Source organism: Ochotona princeps, chromosome 5 (assembly GCF_030435755.1).
Source record: "Ochotona princeps isolate mOchPri1 chromosome 5, mOchPri1.hap1, whole genome shotgun sequence".
Classification (NCBI taxonomy): Eukaryota; Metazoa; Chordata; class Mammalia; order Lagomorpha; family Ochotonidae; genus Ochotona; species Ochotona princeps.
The window spans coordinates 17,360,903-17,382,284 of record NC_080836.1 but is presented as its reverse complement, the minus strand read 5'-3'; the positions used below and the strand labels follow the sequence as shown (position 1 = coordinate 17,382,284).

Sequence of the window (21,382 nt, the reverse complement as noted above, 5' to 3'; positions counted from 1 at the left end):
AGAAAGCTGTTTCGGGAGAGAGTGAAAGAGCTTAAAGCAAAGAACAAGAGCAGCAGGGAGAATCGCCAACACGATCAGGCGGTCTTCTAGGTCCTATCCATCTCCAAATAAAGTCTGATCCAGGGGCCAGGTTCATTGTGGCACAGCAGGTTAAGCCAGCATCCTGCACCCAGAGCAGGAGTTTGAGCCCTGGGTGTGTCACTTCAAATCCAGTTTCCTGCTAATGCAACTGGGAAAGCAACAGAAGACGGCACAAGGACCTGCCACACATGTGGGAGATGAGAATGAAGTTTCTTGCTCCAGGCTTGGGCCTAGCCCAGCCCAGCTGTTGATGGAGAGAGTGAATATATATATATATATCTTTCTCTTTCTCTCTCTCTCTTTCTCTTTCTCTCTCTCTCTCTCCCTCCCTCCTTCCCTCTTGACCTCTCTGTCAGGCTGTATTTCAAATAAATAAATCTTGAAAAATGTTTAAAGTTTGTGCTATACCAATTTGTTATATCATTTTTTTAAAAAAAATGATTTTATTTATCTGAAAAACTGAGTTACAGACAGAGAATGAGCACGAGATAGAGAAAAAATTTTCTATCTACTGGTTCAGTCCTCAAATGGCCACAACAGCCAGAGCAAGGCCAAGCTGAAGCCAAGAGCAGGAGTTTCTTCCAGATCTCCCAGGTGAGTGCAGGGACTCAAGGACTTGGGCCATCTTCCATTGCTTTCCCAGGAACATTAGCAGACAGCTGAATTGGAAGTTATGCAGCTGGGTGCCTATATGGGATGCCAGCATCACAAGCAGTGGCTTAAGTTGCTGGGCAAAACGCCCATTCGCAAATTCAATTCCATGCTACAAAATGGAGACAATTTGATATATGGAATTCAATGGGGGATGATCAGAGAGTTACCCAGAGACATACAAAACAAAACAAAAAGTAAAAGAGAAATTAGGAAGAGAAAAACAATAAGTTCATGCTGTTTCTTTTGGTAAACATCTGAATTCCTAGGTTATATTAGGAGGTAATTGAAGACCACCTCCTAGTTCTTATTTATGTATTGATTCTTATCTGTCTAGGACACAGCCCTGCATTGTAAAAGGAGAAAGGGAGAGAGACAGAGAGAGAGAAAGCAAGAAGGGAGGGAAGAAAAGGAATTCATCACGCTGAAGTATACATTACAGCTAATAAGTTTAAACTATGCCTAAGGGGACACAGAAGAAATAGCAACTTTCAAAAAAAGTTCAAGCTTTAGGTAATTCCATGTTGATCCTTTCCTGGAGTACTTTAAGAAGCAGCCAGTGGATGACAGAGATGGAGCTGGGAGGGGAATCCTTCGCCAAATTCCCAGTAACATCTGCCAAAACTCCCTGCTCTCAGACAGAATGGCCCTGGGAGGCAGCAACACCACCGAGCTCATCCAGGCAGCACCTTCCTTGCCAAAGGCCTGCCCTGCTTCATTTTCCCTCCATCCACCCCAAGCCTGTGTGAGTCGCACGCACACACTCTCACCTCCCTGCCCTGACAACAAGGTAGGGAACCTCTTGAAGTTGCCTGAGTTGATTTTGAACAAGGACTTCTCTGGCTCCCTAATGCCTCCTCTCCAAATGGAATGCAGGTCACCTAGCACAGCTGAGAAGGCCGAGGCAACATTGCAAACCTGCAAACCCCCTCTTCTCATTTCCTACAGTGTACTCAGGACAGCTGGGCAGGGACCTGGTCTGGGGAGATCAGGGGCAGCACTGGAACAACTCGCAGCTCTTTCTGCCTCTCCTCAGTGACTCCCAGTTTTTCTCCCTGCTAACTCTCTGGGCCCCGGAACCTGTTACTCAGGTTTCCCACTAGAGCACAAATAGCACCGAGATTTTATTCCTTCTCCAGGTAGCCACACCAGAGAGGGGAAAGGGAGAAGGAGGCAAGCGGAAGCATTCAGTCCATCAATCCCTGCTCTACTCCCAGTTCCCACTCACACACCCACAATGCCATCTGCTTCCTCGCTCTGCTAAAAGCCTTTGTTCACGCAGACCTCGTGTGTCCCCATTAAAGGCCTGTATCTCAGGAGATAGAAACAGGTCCCCCTTCCAAGGCCTACAGACTGAATTCTTTTGAAATTCTCTCCTCTAAGTGGAGAACAGGCTTCAATTTGCAAAACTCACAACAAAAACCTCAACCACAAGCAGCATTCTCTGTATGTAGGTAGGTATTTAGGGAGATCAGCCCGGTCCTCAGAATCTGCAAGGTTGGATATCCTGGATTGGATGTAACAGAACATGCTGCTATATCCCTCTGCTGTGGAAGGAACAGGCCAGGCCCACCGCAGCCAAAACCTGAGCACCACCCTGGGGAATGGGGCTGGGAGTGCCAGTTTGTTAAGACTGAGTCACAGATCACCCAGGAGGAAGACAACAGAAGCCTGGCTTCCCCCCCACACGCACACCAGCAGGAGAGAAATGAGAACAAAATCAAATGGCCCGTGAAAATCTCTCTCTCCCAGCTTAGATAAGCGAGCCCCCTTATCTCTGCAGAACTTGGTCCTTTGGACAGGACTTTCACCTCTCCCTCATTACCTAATGCGTCCGTCCCATTTCCCCATTTACTAGCCCATTTTATCACAATGTTTATGGGCTTGCCCCAGGTGGAAGAGTTGGTATTGTGGAAGATACCACAGATCCCTCTTCTACACACTTTCCATCATAACCCAAGCACCCAAACACAGAGACATCCACAGCCCCAGATCAGTGTCAATGTCCTTTGCAACCTCCATGAATTCAAGATCACATGTGCAGGGCAAGCCTTCCTATAAAATTGACCCCGGACGCAGTAGCAAGGACAGCACAGGAGGCAGCTTCCTGTTGCCTCCCACACTGGGACTTACTGAGGAAGATGATGGTCTGCCTCCTGGCGGTCTTGCTCTCCTGGCTCTCCGTCTTTCTCAGTTGCAGCTCAGATCCAGTTCCAACCAGCGTGCCCGTCTTGCTCCTCCTTAGCACCTGCATCATGTTCCAGCACATGAAGGCCACGGCAACCAGCACCACGAGGTAGACGATGAAGGCACCGAAGATGCTAGACTGGAAGACAGTCCAGCGGCTGGACAGGTTGGTACAGATGGACATGTTGGAGGTCTGGGGTTGTTCATGGTGGCGGGTGCGGGTGCGGTTGCAGCCACGTCCCTGGACACTGGGCACATTCAGCAAAGGGTATTCCACTCCCATGGCAAAAAGCAAGGGCAAGGCCACCAGGGCCGACGTGACCCAGACGAAGGCAATCAGCAGCTTCACCTTGCAGGGCCCGGACAGGGCCTTGTACCTAAAGGGGTGACAGATGGCCACGTAGCGCTCGAAGCTCAGTGTCAGCACATGCAGCAGTGTGGCATAGCTGCAAGCTTCAAAGAGGAAAGTGTGAAGCTTACAAGACAGGGAGTAGCTAGGTGTGGTCAGGGGGTTCCAGATGATGCTGTAGAACTCCATGGGCATGCCAATGAGGAAGACCAAGATGTCCGAGCAGGCCAGACTCACCATGTGATCTGTCACTTCCTTCTGCAGGTAGCCCTTTTTCTGCAACACCTGAGTGACCCGGATGGTGATGCTGTTGCCAAGGATACCCACCACAAAGATGAAGAGGTACACCAGGAAGAGGGTGATTTTGATCCAGGTGGACACCTCAAAGTTGGGCACGTGGCTGTGATCGATGACATTGGAGCAGTCGCTGCTGGAGGGTCTCGGTGATGCCATGAGGACAAGGCGCCCGGGTCACAGGCTCTCAAAACTTCCCAACTTTCCCTTCTCCTCCCAGCACACACCCCAGAAATCTTGGCTGCAACTCACCAGAGTGGGCGCTGGCCTTCTCTTAAGTTCTGTCCCCGGGGAACTTGGTGTTTCAGGTGCTTTCATACAAACTTCCTGGAGCGACTCAACCTAGGAGAGGCCAGAGGCACCCGGGAGGGTGGGGTTTGGGGGACGTGCTTGTAAGAGCGAGGGGAGGAGCAAGCGCGGAGGGAAGAGGCTCTGATCTGGTATAGTTAGCAGACCCGCAGCTCCTTGGCGCGCCCGCCCTATGCCTCCTCGCCCCGGGGGTGTGCACTGCACCTCCCGTCAGACTGTCTGCTCCCCCTTCCAGCTTCCTGACTCTGTCCTGCCCCGACCCGTCCCCCAGGAGCACCCTCTCTGGGCTGCGGGAGGCGGAGTGGTCAGTGATCAATCATTAACCACACCAGACTGCTCAGCGGTTGTGCTGCAGACCCAGCCCCGTGGTGCAGTTTAACTCAACACACGGGCATGGTCCCCTGAAGGCGGTTAGCCGGCGGCACCACCCGCGTCACTTTGGCGGCCACTGCCAAGTCACTCATTCCCCTCTGCCGTGACCGGGACGAACTTCTCACGGAGAGGGAGCCGGGGCCTGAGCCAGAGGCTGAGCCAGGGGACCGATGAATTAAGCTCACGGGCTTGCAGAAAGTAAAACTTGTCCTGGTCCCAAGTCTGCCCCTGGGGGTGGGAAGCTAGCAAGTGCCCGCCTCCTGGGCGTTCTGCCCTTGGGGCACTAGGGAAGTTGGCTGCAGTGGAAGCAGGTGGAGAATGCCCGGAGCCCTGGGAGTTTCAGGCAGGGCCCTGCCTCGCCTTCATGCCAGGGATCCGAGGAGCGCGAAGTCCCGCGTTTCCGTTTCACTCCACCACTCTGGCTCCGGGAAGTCCCTCTTACTTGGGAACATGCATATGCATTAAGGTGGCACATTTGACCAGAGTGCCCAGGCTGGGGAAGTGCGAACTTGAGAGGGAACTGTGCCTAGAACAGATGTGTCGAGGACAGAAGGACCACTGTGTCAAGATTGATTTTATTTGAAAGGCAGATTTACACACACACACACACACACACACACACACATCTTCCATTTGCTGGTTCACTTCCCAGATGTCTCCAATAGCTAAGCCAGGAGCCCCTTCTGGGTCTTCCAAGGGAGCACAAGGACCCAAGCACTTGGGCCATCTTGGCTGTCTTCTCCAGGAACATTAACAGAGAGCTGAATCTTAAGTGGTGCAATTGGAGCTCTAACCTTGGCCATAAACCTTATCAACATTGCAGGCAGTGGCTTAACTAGTTTTGCCACAAGACCAGTCTTGAGCTCCATATCGAATATAGCTTTAGTGACATTTTCCCTCTTTGATGAGAGACAGCCTCTAAAGAATCCATTCTGATTTTATTTCAGCAGCATAAGAGTGGGAGGTGGGTACAGGGCAGGGAGGCAGTTCCTTGTGCATGACTGGATTCACCCAATAGTGACCGCCAGAAGAGCTTGGAACATTGCCTAATGGGACGGGGAGGGGACGGGACACAGCCCATGTCCCTCAATGTCAAAAATTACTGCTTTGGCACACAAACTGTGGCATGCAACACCAGCCTCCCATATCAGAGCACTGGATTCTCTGCTCCTGACTCAGCTCCCTGCCAATGCACCTGGGAAAGCAGTCCAAGACGGCCCAACTGCCTGGGTCGCTGCATGCACATGAGAGACCCCAATAGAGTTTTGGCCTTCTGTCTTCGAACTGGAGCACACCTGGTTGCTGCAGCCAACTGGGGAGTGAACCAGGGGATAGAAGATTCTCTCTCTCTCTGTGTACCCTCCCATTCTTCAAAAGATATCTAAATATCCTTTAAAGCTAATAAAGAACCACTGTCTTGAAAAAAGAAAAAGGTTTGCTTTATCTGTACAAACAAAGGGCCTAACAAAGGCTGAGTGCTCCAAATATCCCTAAATTATGTGATCATTTTAAAGACAAACTGACTGGGGTGTCCATAAAACAGCTGTTTCTTCTAAGGCCATAAAAACATGAATGAGAGGGGTAGGCAGAGTAGAATATCAAGATAATCCTGCAACTGCAATACCAGTATCCCATATGGGTTCAAGTTCTAGACCCAGCTGCTCCACTTCTGATCCAGCACCCTGCAAATGTTCTGGGAAAACAGCAGAGGAATACCCAAGTCCTGAATTCTGCACCCACACGGGACATCCAGTGTTGGAGACCACTCCTGTATCTCTGCCTGCTTGACCTGTGTGGGAGGTCATAGGCACACCGCACACTATGTCTCTGGGGGAACCCCTGACTCTGATTTCAGCTAACGAAGACCTCAGCTTGGCCTGTTCATTAGCTATACAGGTGAGGGTGGTGGGCTGCACCCCAGTCTCTTCGTTGTCCTTGAACAAGCTAGAACTTCCTTGATAAGCAACTCCGAGGAGTCTGTGTGGTCCCACATTGTCTGCCAGGCACATGTGGTGCATGTGACCTTCAGCTGACCTATAGACACATGTGGTAAATTTGACCTATAGCATATACCTGCATGTATCATGCATATACTTGCATGTTCCATGCATGTTGTACATGACCTGTTACATGATTGGAGGGTCCAGGAAGATAGACATGCCTTCTAGCCAATGACAGTGCCATTGCTGGGTGGGAGGATTATTGGGAGATGTGCTTCTGCCTTCCCCTTTCTTAGTCCACATAAGTTTGTGCTCAATAATGCTCAGAATGTCTCCAGTGGTTCATGTACCTGCTGAACACTATCGCCTCAACTCCTCAGTGGTTTCAGGGGCCTGCTGGACAGGAAACCCCTGAGAATTTAGAAGCCCCTGGTTGGTGGCTTTGGATCAGCTCAGCTCCTGCCATAGCTGCCATTTAGAGAATGAAACGGTAGATGGAAAATCTCTCCATCTCTCCCTCTCTTTAACTTTGACTTTCAAGTAAAAATAAAATTTCAAAAATAATGTGATAGAAAGAAGACTTCACTTACACTGAGAGCCTTAAACATCATAGATACAAAGAGTAGAACAAGGGTGGAAACCAGGGGGTAGGGAGGAAGAGGAAATGGGAAGAGATAGGCCAAAGGGCACAGACTCACTGGTTCAGATGAGTATGTCTGGACCTCAAATGCACAGCAGGAAGACTGTAGCTAACAGTATGTAATTTGCCAATTTAGATGCATCACATACATGAAAGGAGTCATGCCGGAAGAAGATATGGAAATTAATTGGTGTGATGGTAGTAATTGTTTTGTTATGTAAATACATATCAGCACATCAGATGTGCATCTGAAATTTAGTCAATTCTAGGAGAGGAACTTGGAAATTAACCCAGACTTGTATGGTCCCTTAAATCAATAAACAAAGAGGAAGGACTCAGGAGAGCAAAATAAGTGCTCAGGAAATCCACTCTGATGATCCACATGGAAATATGAAGACTGTTTTGTTATTTTTAAGATTTATTTACTTATTTGAAAGTTGGTTACAGAGAAAGATGGAAAAACAGAGAACTTACATCCACTGGTTCACTCCCCAAATGGCCACAACGGCTGAATCTGGGCCAGGTCAAATTCAAGTGTCAGTTGCTTCATCTGGGTCTCCCACATGGGTGGCAGGGACCCAAGTCCTTGGGCCATCTTCTGTTGCTTTTCCAAGACCAGAGAAAAAGGGAGCTGAACTAAAGGTGAAGCAGCTGGGACATAAACTGACACCCTTATGGGATGCTGGCATTACAGGGCAAGGCTTTATGTGCTATGCCACTGTGCCTGCCCCTGACACTGTCCTTTCTGAGCCAAGCCCTGGGTCTGTTGTCTGAAGTTCTCACGTATGCTCTGGCTTTGGCACTACCACAGAGAAGTTAAGGTTGTATGGCTGAAGGATTCTTACCTTAGTTTTATCTATGGCTAAACTGCGGGATCTCCCCCACAGATTCCTTTAGTACCCCATTGCCGGAGGGGATGAGCCTGCTGCCCGCCACCCAACCTCCCGGCCCGCGAGAGACAAACAGATGGACAGGGGTTCTGTCTAAGCAGTTCCGATTTATTGGGGAAATTCAGTTTCTTATATAGGGTAAGGGAGAGTCTCAGGATAGGAATTTCAGGAATTCCAGGAGGGGAGAAACTAGGAGCCAATTACTAGGAGGAGAATGACTGCGGAAGCCATCTCCCATAGGCCAGAGGTAGGTGAGTGAGATGGCCCTGGTCAATCAGTATTTCCTTGGAGCTACGTAACTCCTGCCCTGGTTCACACCCAGGGCTCTGTCCTTGGCCGCCATCTTGCCCGCCAGTGACCTGGACTGTTAGTCACCATCTTATTGACTTAGTGACCTTTTTGCCCCTGAGCCCCACAGCTAAACTGCTTTCTGTCTCCATTTGCTGGCTGTTAAATTTCAGTTCCAGAAGTCGGTGTTATAGCCTGGCAAGCTAAGCCCTCACTGGTTCAAGTGCCATCTGCCCACTTCCAATCCAGCTCACTACTAAAAAGCCTAGAAAGGCAGTGGAAGATGGTCCAAGCATTCAGGTCTCTGCACATAGGAGGAAGACTCGAATACAATTCCTGACCCCTGGTTTCAGCCTGGTGCAGCCTGGTGCAGCCTGGGCCATTGAGGGAATTTGGTAGCGAACCAGTGAATGGAAGTTTTCTCTGTCTCTTTCTCTATGTAACTCTGCCTTGTAAATTAAGTACATCAAGCTTTAAAAACAATGTTTCAACTCCAAAGCGAAAGACTGTCTCTTCTTCCTCTCTGACAACTCTCAGAAGTACTAAACCACCAGTTGGGCTGGAGATCTCACCACTTCCTAGGTGAACTGTTTGACCTGCTTGCTGACTGAGAACCTCCTGACCTCATTTCCTTATTGGTGCAGTGTGCTTAGCTGAAAGACCTTGCACCTGTCCCAATAAGCTCACAGAATATTGTGGACTGTTCAGGGGCTTTCCTAGCCTGGATCAGGACCCAGAATGGGCTCACATGCAGGTGCCTCGACCTGTTTGCTGTCTTAAGGTGACTGAGAGAAAAAAATAAAAAGGCCCCTGGTAGACTCATAGACTCCCCACCTTTCAACCTACACACACACACACACACACACACACACACACAATAATCACCCACCCTGCGGCTGTCCACAGTTTCTTCTCAATGCTACACACAAGCCAGGAAGCTCCCAAGGGTTCCTCAGCCTAGCCATAAAACATCCCTTCGCAATTCTCCTCTTAAAGATTCCATGAGCTCAATTATGCATCCAACACTTTCAAATATTATTTCTTTTGATCCTTACAAGGCTGTGAAGTGGATATTATTACCACTAATTTACCAAGATTGGGGTTATGGTAGGACCAGCCAGAAAGGTCTAGAGATAGGATTCAAGTCCATGTCCATCCGACCCCAAAGCAATTTCCACCCAGTGGTGTTGTCCTCCTGCTCAGAGCAGAATTACAGCAAATGAAACAGCAATGTTTGGGCAAGACACAAGTCTCCTTGTCACCAGCTCCATTTCCCATCTCCCTGAAGCAGTCTGCCTGTCACCCTGCAGTATACTTGGTAATTCCAATTTGTTCTGCTCAGTCAAGTTTTCCATTACTGCCCAATGCCTTTCATCAAAATTTTCTTCCCAAAAGCGTGAATGCAGATTACAAATGCGTGGCCAAATAGTAAGAATTGGCTAATTAAAATTCATTCCTCACATCAGAAATAGAAAAATACACTATGAACAATGGTCCAGGAGAATTGGATTTTCATTTTCCCTTCGCTTTTCTTAAGATCATTTAAATACGATTTAACGTATTCTCATTTATTGGCAACAGACTGGTATGTTACTTAGCCTGTGTAAAGGAGATTTTTTTTATTTGCATATTATTCAGAGGAGCAAAATGCACAAAAGAAATTATTGGATACCCATTTGATGTTAATTCAAGTTCACAACCATAAAGTTTGTACAAATGCATGTTACATTCTTCATACTGCCGGTGAACTTTGAGGTCAGAAAGTCTAGTGATTTTAAGAGATGTTTAGCATTAAACCTCATTTTAAAGCTATAATCTTGGGGTAACATTTGAGTACAGTGCTTAAGTTTTCATTTAGGACACTCTTGTCCCTTATCAGAGTGTTTGGTTCAGCTCTCAGCTACCGTTTCTAATCCAGCTTCCTGCTAATGCGTATTTGATAAGGAACTCTTGATCCGTATCGCTCACATGGCTGGCCCAGGCTGAGCTCTGGATTCCTGGATTTGGTCTGGCCCAGCCCTCGATATTGCAGCTGTACGCATAGTAAAACCACAAATATAAGATTTTTCTTTCATTAATTTATTTGTATTTCTTTCTCTTTTTTATTTTTATTTTCCATTTTAACATTTGCAGGTATAGGGCTTCATCCACTCCCTCCCTTCCCCTTCTCTACTCCCCATTGTCTCTTTCAAATAAAATGAAAAAAATTATAATTTAAAGTAGGTGTAAGTAATCTTACAGTAGCACCCAGAGGGAAAAAAGAAGTCATACCTATAATATATATAATATATATCATATAATGTATGATATATGATATAATCTATCATATATCATATATTATATATAATTATATATGATATATGACATAATATAATATATAATATATAATACATATCATATAATATATATTTTATAATATAACATGTATTATATTATATCATATCATATCATATATAATACATGTAATATATAAGATAATATATATTATATAATGTATACAATAATACATATAATATACATATAATATAATATATACTATATATAATATAATATATAGTATATATCATATATTATATCATATATATGATATATATGATATATATGATATAACATATAATATATGTCAATATAAACAGATACTACATAAAAGAAGAAATCTAGATGGATAGTGAATAATAGTTAACCTCCAATGTAGTCAAGAAAATAAGACAAATGTATCTTTTTTCTGATCTATAGTAACTAATGTAGAGAGTACTAAAAAGCACTAAAAAGTATAATACAGATGGGTGAAATGGACATTTTTAGAATTAACTATTGCTAATACCCTTGTCTATACTTCTGAGGAACTGTAGTTTTTCTACTTACTATGTCTTAAGTTCTTTGTGGAAGATTAGGTGCTTATAAAGGAAATCGAAAGTATGTCATCACAAAAATTTAAAGGAAATGAACAAAGGAATGAGGAGGAAAAGTAGGGTCTTGAGAAGAAGGGAGGGTGAGAAGTTTTATCATTCTGTTCTTATGGCTAAATATATATGTATATAATACATACACATACATATGTATATATGTGCATGTATAAGACATGTGAAACAAGTTTGCTTTATGTAAGTAAGTTTTTTAAAATGACTTAATTTGTTTTCATTTTAAGAGTCATAGAGGGAAGGAGAGACAGAGAAAGAAGTTTTCCATCCACTTGTTTATATGAGCCAGTGTTTTCTATAAACAAATTTTTAAATCTTGAAAAAAAAATGAAAACCGTACAGCTAGAGAAACAATCAACAAAGTAAAAAAACAACCTACAGAATGGGAGAAGATCTTTGCACACTACATAGGAGATAGAGGGCTGATCTCCAGAATATACAAAGAGCTACAGAGAAACCAAAACACCAGAACAAACAAACTGCTCAAGAAATGGGCACGGGAAATGGGCAGACATTTCACAAAAGAACAAACCCAAATGGCAAACAAGCATATGAAAAAATGCTCAAGTTCCTTGGCAATAAGGGAAATCCAAATGAAGACAACAATGAGGTACCACCTAACTCCAGTAAGGATGGCACACATACATAATACCACCAACACTTGCTGGCGAGGCTGTGGGGAAAAGGGAACCCTTCTCCACTGCTGGTGGGACTGCAAACTTGTACAGCCTCTATGGGAATCAGTTTGGCGAATACTCAAACAACTGAAAATCAGCATACCATATGATCCAGCAATAGCACTCCTAGGGATATATCCAAAAGATCTCCTACACAAGAAACCAACATGCACGCCTATGTTCATAGCAGCACAATCTACAATCGCAAAAACCTGGAAGCAGCCAAAATGCCCATCAATAGAAGACTGGATAAGAAAGCTATGGTTCATCTACTCTATGGGATACTACTCAGCTATTAAAAAAATGAAATGCAGTTCTTTGTGGACAAATGGGCCCGACTGGAATCCATCATGCTAAGAGAAATGAACCAATCCCAAAAGGTTAAATACCACATGTTCGCCTTAATCTGAGATGAAAAGATGACAACTTGAAAGATAGTACCTGTATATTGTAATATTAGTGCAATCTCTAACAACCTGTATCCAATGCAATAAGATAACGCGATATAATCTATAAACCAACAATTAATGTCAGAATATTTAAGATCTACATCGTAAAACTGTAAAACCTACTATACCCTCAATACACTATGTTAACCGGTAATGGGGAGGGAGTGCAGGGAAATCTTTCAGGACCATAAAAAGAGTGAGGAAAAAAGTACAATATAGCCTATCAAGGTCAAATCTGGTAATTCATAGACAACAGACTCAAAGCGGCACTAAACAACAATAAAACTACTATACCAATGCATGAGGGGGGAATCGGGTGCAATTCTGACAACCTCTTAACAGGAGGTCATGTGCGTGGAGCAGGGGGGCACTCCAGAGTGGAGCAGGTGGTAAGGAGGAAGCTTGGATCCCAACCATGAAGACTCCCAGACCTTCACCACAAACTATTAATACGAGCAACAAGGACTATATCCCAACTGCCAAGGAGGCCACAGGGAATTGGATGCCCTCGAAGGCTGAGTACTCTGAGGTCACCCACCCCCAACCGGAGCTTCCGCAGGGGATGGAAGAAGTCCAAACACTACCGCGCAGAAACCAACCTCATCGGAAAGACAACCAGAAGCCCTGAGCGGTCCGCAGACACAGAAGAACAATAAATGTCCTTCGGGACCAGGGAGGAGAGTTTTCTCTGGTCTGAGCCTGGCTCCACCTCTGGACCCCCGCCCTCCCTCGCAGTGACCATCGGGATCGCTTCGAAAACCCCTCACAGCAAACAATCATACAAACTAAAAAAACAAAAACCTAAAATAGACAAACAACAGAAAGTAGAGCTTGAAATCTGACAGGAAAGAGCTGGCGTGGATTGGCTCATGCCTTGCTGGGTGGGACACAAAGATTAGTCACTCCTCACCATGGTGTTGAGGATTTTCCTGCACACCCCCCCCCAAAAAAAATGTTCTGCACCTTAAATGTTGACTAATATTTTGTTAGAGTTACAAGCCAGTCTAGATTATCCCAAAATCTGCCAAGATCAACAAAATTATACTTCAACACAACAAATGGCTAAATACTAAAATGAAATAGACACGAGACAGCTGAATGGTACCCTATAGCCTTTTCAAGGTATATAGCAGCCAGTTCGGTCCTGTATATAAACTAAAATTGAGATGTCAATGAGCTAATCATAGGTTGTGGTTAGGACTTTTTTTTTTTTAACATATAGTTACTCAAAGTCATGTCAATTTCATAATATTGCAAATTGCTGTTGATGTTATATTGGGACTCTTAATTGACTGTGATGATATTATAACAGCTCTGACTTCGGACCAGAAATGGTCTCCCCAAGAAACTGTTCAACCCATCTGGACAATAAGTAGCTGGACTCCATGCGTGGGGAGGGGTGGGGGGATTCCCAGAGCCTATGAAACTGTCACATAATGCAAAATATTAATAAAAATATTTAAAAAAAATGAAAACTCACAACTCCACAATTAAATACAACTGTGTACCCACTGGATCGGCTAATTTAAAGATGATCGTAGATTATGTGTCCATAAAGCTGAGGATCAAGACTGGTTGGACATAAAGCCCTGCTGAAAAGGACTGGGCAGCCACTTCCAGAACTAAACAGAAAGATGCTGTGTGACTTAGCAGATCCTCTCGCAAGCACAAACTCCACAGCTCAGCTTACCAGAACCATATGCAAGAAAGTGTGCAGTAACCTGGTCAGTAATTACCCCAACCTGGAATACAACCAAATGACCATCTGCAGAACAAATTCACAAGTTACAGCATCTTCCCACCAAGAGCTATACCACAGACATGAAAGTGAGTATGCTATCACTACACAGAGCAATGTGGTTGAATCTTAAAACCATAACAATGCATGAGAGAAGCAAGAAGAATACACATAACTGGTGTCACTTTGGGGCAGCCACTTGCACACACTGGGGAAGTGAACCATCGGATGGAAGCTTCTGTTTCTGCCACCTTTTCTTTTAAGTAGATGAAAACATTTAAAAAATTTAAAATGTGCCTATGTAAGTTAAGTGTCAGTATTCCCATTTCCACATCTATAAAACACCTGCCAGTCACCTCCTCTCCAACCCACTCAGGACAGATTTGTGCTCAAGAAACTATCTCTGATTCTCCAGATTCCTTGCACTGGCTAGGTGAATACAAGCATATCAAGTGGAACTCAAGAAGCCTTAGGCATGTGAGCTGGAGAGACTGTCCTTGCTTCCTTCACCCATGGAATGCCTTGCGGGCAGGCTGCCTAGAGACTTAGCTTCCCCAGACAACAAGGGAAAGCTTGAGAGGAGCCCTGCGGGGGGGAAAACAACACTCCTTATGCAAACTACCTGATTCACAAGTGCAGAGTGTGAATAGGAAACCTGAACTCTCATTCTTCACTTGCCCACAGGCCCCAGATCTCCTTTTCTTAACAATCAGCATTTAGTGTGCTGGTTTCCCTTTCTCTTCCCATTCAGAGCAAGCGGCCTTTAAGGTGGGAGGAGTCCCATTGACCTGGGGCAAGCATAGCTGCTAAACAATGGGTCCTGCTCCGCAATACACATATTTTTCCTTCTTTCAGTGTAATTGTGTGGAACCCACTGAAAAACAGGGAATCTTCCTGCATCCCCATTTCTCAGCCTGAAAGCAGAGCGGTCATTCAGTCTGGGAGCAAAAGGGCAGACATGCACCTGTGTACTCATCCCTCCTCTGCTTCTTGTCATGCATGTGTCTTTGCAAACTGGCACAAGTGGCACAGTCCCAAAACTCCTTCTATTTGGGTTGCTTCCACTGAATTGTATGTCCCCACACACTGGACATTGTATGCTCAGAGCCTAGGGAACTGGCAGGCTTTTTCATCACCTCTCCCACTAAATACCTATCCTAACCCTTTCTTAAAAAGAACCAATTATGCCTGAACTTTGATGGCCTTTTCTTAAAATACTCCAAGCAAGAGGTTTTAGCATAGCAAGTTAAACCCACTGCTTGGGATGCCCATATTCCATACCTGAGCACCAATTAGAGTCTTGGCTATTCTGAGCTTTCGATCTAACTTCTTGCTAATGCACCTGACAGAAAGCAGATCTCTCTCTCTCTCTCTCTCTCTCTCTCTCTCTCTCTCTCTCCCCTCCCTTTGTCACTCTGCCTTTCAAATTTGGACAAAATAATATATCCCAGGGCCAACACCATGGTATAGTAGACTAAGCTTCTCCCTGTGGCATCAGCATCCTATACGGGTGCCAGTTGGTATGTTGGCTGCTGCACTTCTGATCCAGCACCCTGCTTATGGCCTGGGAAATCAGCAGAGGCTGATTCAAGTCCTTGGGCCATTGCAACCATGTGGGAAACCTAGATGAAGCTCCTGGCTCTTGGCTTTAGCCTGACCCAGTCTACCACTGCAGTCATCTGGGAAATGAACCAGCAGATGGAAGATTTCTCTCTCCCTCTGTAACTTTACCTAACAAAAAAACTAAATAAATCTTTAAAAAATATATCCCGGGAAAACTACAAACTTTATTCTCGTCCTCAGGAAACTGGTTTTCAAACTTACTTGGGAAGAAACTTTACATATCCTCAGCCTGAGTAATTGCCTCAGTATCTGGCATGATTGACCTTGACAGATAAAGCAGTAGTCTTATAAAGCAGTGGTGTCTGAAAAGTTAGCTTTTGCTATGTAAATATACAAACAAATAAACAAAAAAAAACCCCTGGCTTGGGGCTGGCATTCAGTTCATCCATGAAAGTTTCTGGGAGAACTGTTTATAGAGTGAAGAGTAAGAAAGCTCACTTAATTCCTTTGCTCTTTAGTTCTCCATCTGTAAAATACGCTAAACACACATACTCATCTCCTGGGTTTACTGTGAGGAATAAATGAGTATACTAAAAAGTGGCTGACAGTAGTGAGCTTTTTACAGTGCAGCAGGTTAAGCCATTGGCTGTGATGCCAGCATGCCCTACCCAGGTGCTGGGTAGAGTCCAACTCTTCTGCTTCCAATCCAACTTACTATTAGTATACTTGAGAAACCAGCAGGTGATGACTCAAGTACCTGGGTTCCTACTACCCACATGGGAGACCAGATTGGCATTCCAGGCTCCTAGCTTCTACGTGGACCAGCCCTGGCCATTGCAGTCATGGCCATTTTGGGGGTGAAGTAGCAGAATGAAAGATCTCTCTCTCTCTCTCTCTCTCTCTCTCTTTCTCTCTCTCTCTCGCTCTCTCTCTCCCTGTGTGTGTGTGTGTGTGTGTGTGTGTGTGTGTGTGTGTCACTCTGCCTTTAAAATAAATACATCTTGAGAAACAACAAGAAGAAATGCAACAACTAGTGGCTGACATGCAGTATATTCTTATCCATGTACTAGGTCTTTTCAAAGGGGGTAATGCTAGAGCTCAATGGGCAGAAACACATCCCCTGGAGTCTGCTGCTACCTCAGTCTGCTGCTCTCTTGTGTAACACATCTCTTAATCTTTCTGCAATCCAGAGCATAAATCACAGAGTCAACCTACGAGACCAAATGGTATAATACAAGGAGCATGTTTAGAACAATGCCAGTCATATGCAAGTGCTAAGCAGGAATTAATGGCCATTGGTGTCATGCCCATGGTTCATACGCTACTGTGATTCACACTATGGAAACCAAGGCCCTGAATGTTCTTGAAGTAAATTCTAAGTACTGCGGGTACTAATGTGTGTCAGTACTGAGTGCTACATCTCACTGAGATTCACTGGAATTGAATGATAATTCTTCACAGAAATAGAAAAAGCAATTCAAAACTTTGTATGGAACCATAAGAGAGCCATGCCACCCACAAAAAATTTTTGAGAAAAAAAAATTATTGACCAAGAAAGGCAAGTCAAAGTGAGGCACTGTCTCATACTTGCTAGAATAGCTGATATAAGACAAGAGAGTAGGAGTAGCAAGTGTAGACAAAGACATGAAGAATAAGGCCAATGTTGCACACTCTTTGTAAGAATGTAAATTGGAAGAGCCAGTATGTGAAACAGTGGAGGTGCCTCAAAAAGCGGGAGATAGAACCACTGCACAACTCAGTCATCCCTCTGCTCTATATAGCCTCAAAGGAAACAAAGTCACTAACTTTTAGAAATGTTTGCATTCCAACACACATTTCAGCATATGTAATGGCAAAGGTACAGAAATAACCTGTGCCCATACATACATAAGTAGATAAAGAAAGTGTGTGTATATGTGTGTGTGTGTGTGTGTGTGTGTGTACACCACCACAGAATATTACTCAGTGTTTTTTTATGATGCCATCATGGTACCATAACAGGCTAATCCTCTGCCCTGCAGTGCTGGCATCCTATAAATTCCATCTAGGATGCTCCACTTACAATATGTTCTGCCACTTCTCCTTTGTTTATTAGTGCTTCCAACTCAGTTCCCTGCTGATGGCCTGGGAAAGCAATGGAGAATGGCCCATGTGGGAGGCCAAGAGGGAATGCCTGGCTCCCAGTTTCAGACCTGCCCAGCTCTGGTTATTTGGGAAATGAATCAACATATGAAATATTTCTTTCTGTCTCTCCCTCAAACTCTATAATTCTTTTGAGTAAAATAGATAAGAAACCTTAGGGAAAAAAATGTAGAGACATTGCCATTGTCAAACCTGAATCCATCTGGAGGAACTTAGGCTAAGTGAAATAAAACAAATAAAAAATGTCTTCATAATCTCACTCAAACAGATAAAATCTCAAAAAAAAAAAAAAAAGAAAAGGAAAGGAAAAAGGTGAATACCCAGAAACAGTGATTAGCATGGTATTTTCAAGGAGTAGAAGAATAAGGGAAGAAAGTTGAAGAACACAATACTGTAGTTACATAGGGTGAATAAGCTGAGAGATCAAGTGTGCAGTAGCAAGACTACAGTTGGTAAAGATGCCTTATTATACTGAAAATTTGTGAAGACAAGGCATGCATTTTCCTAATTCTTATCTCTCTCTCTCTCTCACACACACACACACACACACACAAACACACAAATAGGCAAGTGTAGAAAGGGGTGGATATGCTGACTTGCTTGGCTGCAGGAATTAATTCGTTATGTATACAAATATGAAAACCTCATGTTGCACACCTTCTGCTTCACACCAGCTGAGTATGTTAACTACAGTTAAGTGTTATAGGTGTCTACAGCGAAGATAGGATTGCTGGTGTTTGAAATTTGCGGATGTGTGTATGACACAAACGGAATGTTCATCCAGCAGAATACTCTGTTTTCAAAATGCAGAAAACAGAAAATTTACTGAATAATAGACTCTACAATATATAACTGTATTGTAATAAATACAAACCTTGGGTTGCTGTTTTTTTTTTTTTAAGAGATGTGGCCAGCATGTGGCAACAGGCCAGCTTAAACACAGAGTAGTGGTCTTAAGATGCTTTTCTAAGTGCCAAGTGAGCTGGTGACTCCAAGCGGGATTGCAAACATGACCTTCATTGCATTAGCACCTATGTGTGCTAGTGGAGTTAATCAGCCCATTTGACAGCTTTCAGAACAAGCAACGCCACCCCTACCACGCACACCCTCCAGTTCAGTGGAAGTTTCATTGTGAAAAGCTCCTGGTGTATTGAAAAAGCTAACAAATAAATGAACAACACCAATGTTCTGAACTGAAGTAAGCTACACAAAGCCATGGACCGTTACTTTTCAGTGTTTAGGCAGACCTTCTCCTCCAAATGATTGTACTTAGTACTGGCCACCCCTGTGTTCCCAGCTGTCAGACTCTTCTTGCCTTTGCCATTAGAATTTGCAGCTTACAAAAACTCTGCTGGATGAGTTCTAAAGCACAGAAACAAAAGAGGTGGAGGAAGGCAGAACTGGCTTAGAGAGCTGTCCTCAGCAGATGCCTGCCTTTCTCTTCCAGATCACATAATGGAGAGAAAGTGCCCCTGTTGGGCCAGCCGGGTGCTCTTGTCCTGTGGGGTTTTGTATATTCTGAGTTTCAGACTCTTGATTAAAGCCCATTTCCAGGGAGGAGCCCAAGCAAGGGGTTTGTATATGTAGTCTTCCATACTTCTTACAACCATCTTCTCTCCATTGGAGTATATCCACAGATTGACTAATATAAGAAAGAAATCTTTGTCCTGATTCTTTACAGTGATGGGCTTATGGACATTTCTCACTGTTGCAAAGAGTCAACAAAGAATGGAAACAGAGATCATAGACATTCATCCAAAACACAGGTAACAGCTCCTTCCCAATCTATTTCAGGGAAACTATCAAAGGCAATCATGTAGGAGGCCAACACAATGGCTCAATTGGCTAATCCTCCCCCTGCAAGCACCGACATCCCGTAAGAGTTCTGGTTTGTATCCCAGTTGTTCCACTTACAATCAAGCTTGCTGCTTGTGGCCTGAGAAAGCAGTGGAGGATGGACCAAAGCCTTGGGATCTTGCACCCATGAGGAAGACCCAGAGGAAATTTCTGACTCCTAGCTTCGTATCACCTCAGCTCTGGCCATTGCAGTCACTTGGGGAGTTAACTAACTGATGAAAGATTTTTCCTCCTTTTCTCTTTTCTTGATAAAATCCACCTTTCCAATAAAACTAAATAATCTTTAAAAAATAAAATAAAAAGGCTGTTAAATCCTTCACTCTAATCCTTCAACAGGATCGATGAGGACCTTGCAGAGTTGTGAATGAGAGCAACTAATGACAAGGTTGCCCATGACTATGAAATGTCATTTGATTTGGATCCAGCACTTCCTGGTAGATAGAATCAGTCCTAGGCATTGAAAGCTCTGCAGGAGTCAATGTTGGAGGTTTGGAATTTTTTGTGAACTTTTGGGTAATAAGCCTCGAGTTAATCTAGATGTACTCTGACAATGCTGATACTTCATATTATCACCAGTGTATGCCATTGCGGGCCATCTCATTGTGCTCATTGGGAGACATGTGAGAAACATGCCTGGCCTGTTATCATTTGACATCATTGCTTGTTGGGAAAGCAGGCACTTGGAGTTAATATTACTGAGGATGTGAATTAAAACCTTCGCAATTTAGGAAGACTCTTCCAAGTGATGCCATGATTGATGCTCCTTGAATGCCTTACTGTAGATGAAGAATATACACATGTGATGCATAGGAAACTATCAATATGCAAATTACTCTCAAAACAAGGAAAAGGGAAAGTCCTTAGCATGGTCTTGAGGCTTATTCCCTGGTCTGACCTTTCCAACGTTTTGTTTACCATGTATGATGAATTATTACTTTCCAAAGGTAACCACCCAAACAACAAGTTTGTGAAAAATTGGATGGAAATTAGGTTTTCTTCAGTCCAAAAATCCTTGAAATTCTTAGATTCAAAAAAATTTTTTTCAGAAAGTTCTTAGAGGGTAAAAATTATGATAAAATTGTGTACATATTTGTAAATAGTTTGCACCAAAATAGACATCTTTAATTCCATTACTTATAAACTCTTTGCAATCCCTTTATGTATTACATGCTATTATTACCATGTGACTGGCATTTCTTTTACAGAGGTGGGTTTTGGTTCTCTGCTTCTTGAATCTGGGTGGGAAAGGGAGGGTGATTTCTTTGACTGATAAAGCATGGCAAAGGGATGGTTTGTGATTTCCAAGACTAAATCAGGAAGAGGAGACAGCTTCCTCATGGCTGGTTCTCTTTAAGATATACACCCTAGGAAGAAGTATGGTTTCCCCAAAACTGCCTAACCAAGGAGACCCAGCAGAGAGAGGACTTTGTGGAATTGCAGAGGTGTCCCAGGAGTCCAGTCAGTTAAATACCCAGCTTTGTTAGTTGTTCCTGCCCAATCTCCAGATAGCTGACTGAGTAAATAAACCTTGATGATTATAATTTCCAGCCTTCAAACTGTTCCAGGACATGCCAACACAGCAAAACAATCTTGCTGAGTCCCATTTCAATTTCAGATTCATGATCAAACTAAATGTGTGGATTTTCAGAGATTCACTTATTTATTTCCAAAGCAGTGACACACAGAAAGAGAAACAGATTTTCACCTGCTGATTTGCTCCCCAAAGACCATAACAGCAAAAGCTGGGTCAGACAAAAGTCAGAGGCCAGGAACTCTATTCAGATCTCCACAATAGGAGTCAGGTGTCCAGGGACTTGGGTCAACCTCTGCTGCTTTCTTACCTTCATTTACAGGGAAGCAAATTGGAAATGGAATCACTGGGACTCAAACCAACACTGCTGTGGGATGCCAGCACCACAAGTGGCAGGTTAATCCTCTGTATCACATCACTGGCCCAAGTATGGATGGTTTCTGGCAGAAGTATGTGGGTGGCTTGTTATACAGCCTTGGTAATTGGAATAACCTGCATCCCAA

At 44.1% G+C, this 21,382-nt stretch overlaps 1 protein-coding gene across 1 annotated transcript in view; it reads right to left on the bottom strand.

Moving 5' to 3' along the window:
- The window catches only part of GPR39 (G protein-coupled receptor 39), a 199,982-nt gene extending 195,885 nt beyond the window's left edge, over positions 1 to 4,097 (bottom strand). The window contains exon 1 of the mRNA XM_004589391.2: positions 2,866 to 4,097. Within this exon, the coding sequence (XP_004589448.2) occupies positions 2,866 to 3,721 (856 nt within the window). The 5' untranslated portion in view covers positions 3,722 to 4,097. The remainder of the gene's footprint in view (positions 1 to 2,865) is intronic.
- Positions 4,098 to 21,382: the final 17,285 nt, after the last annotated feature.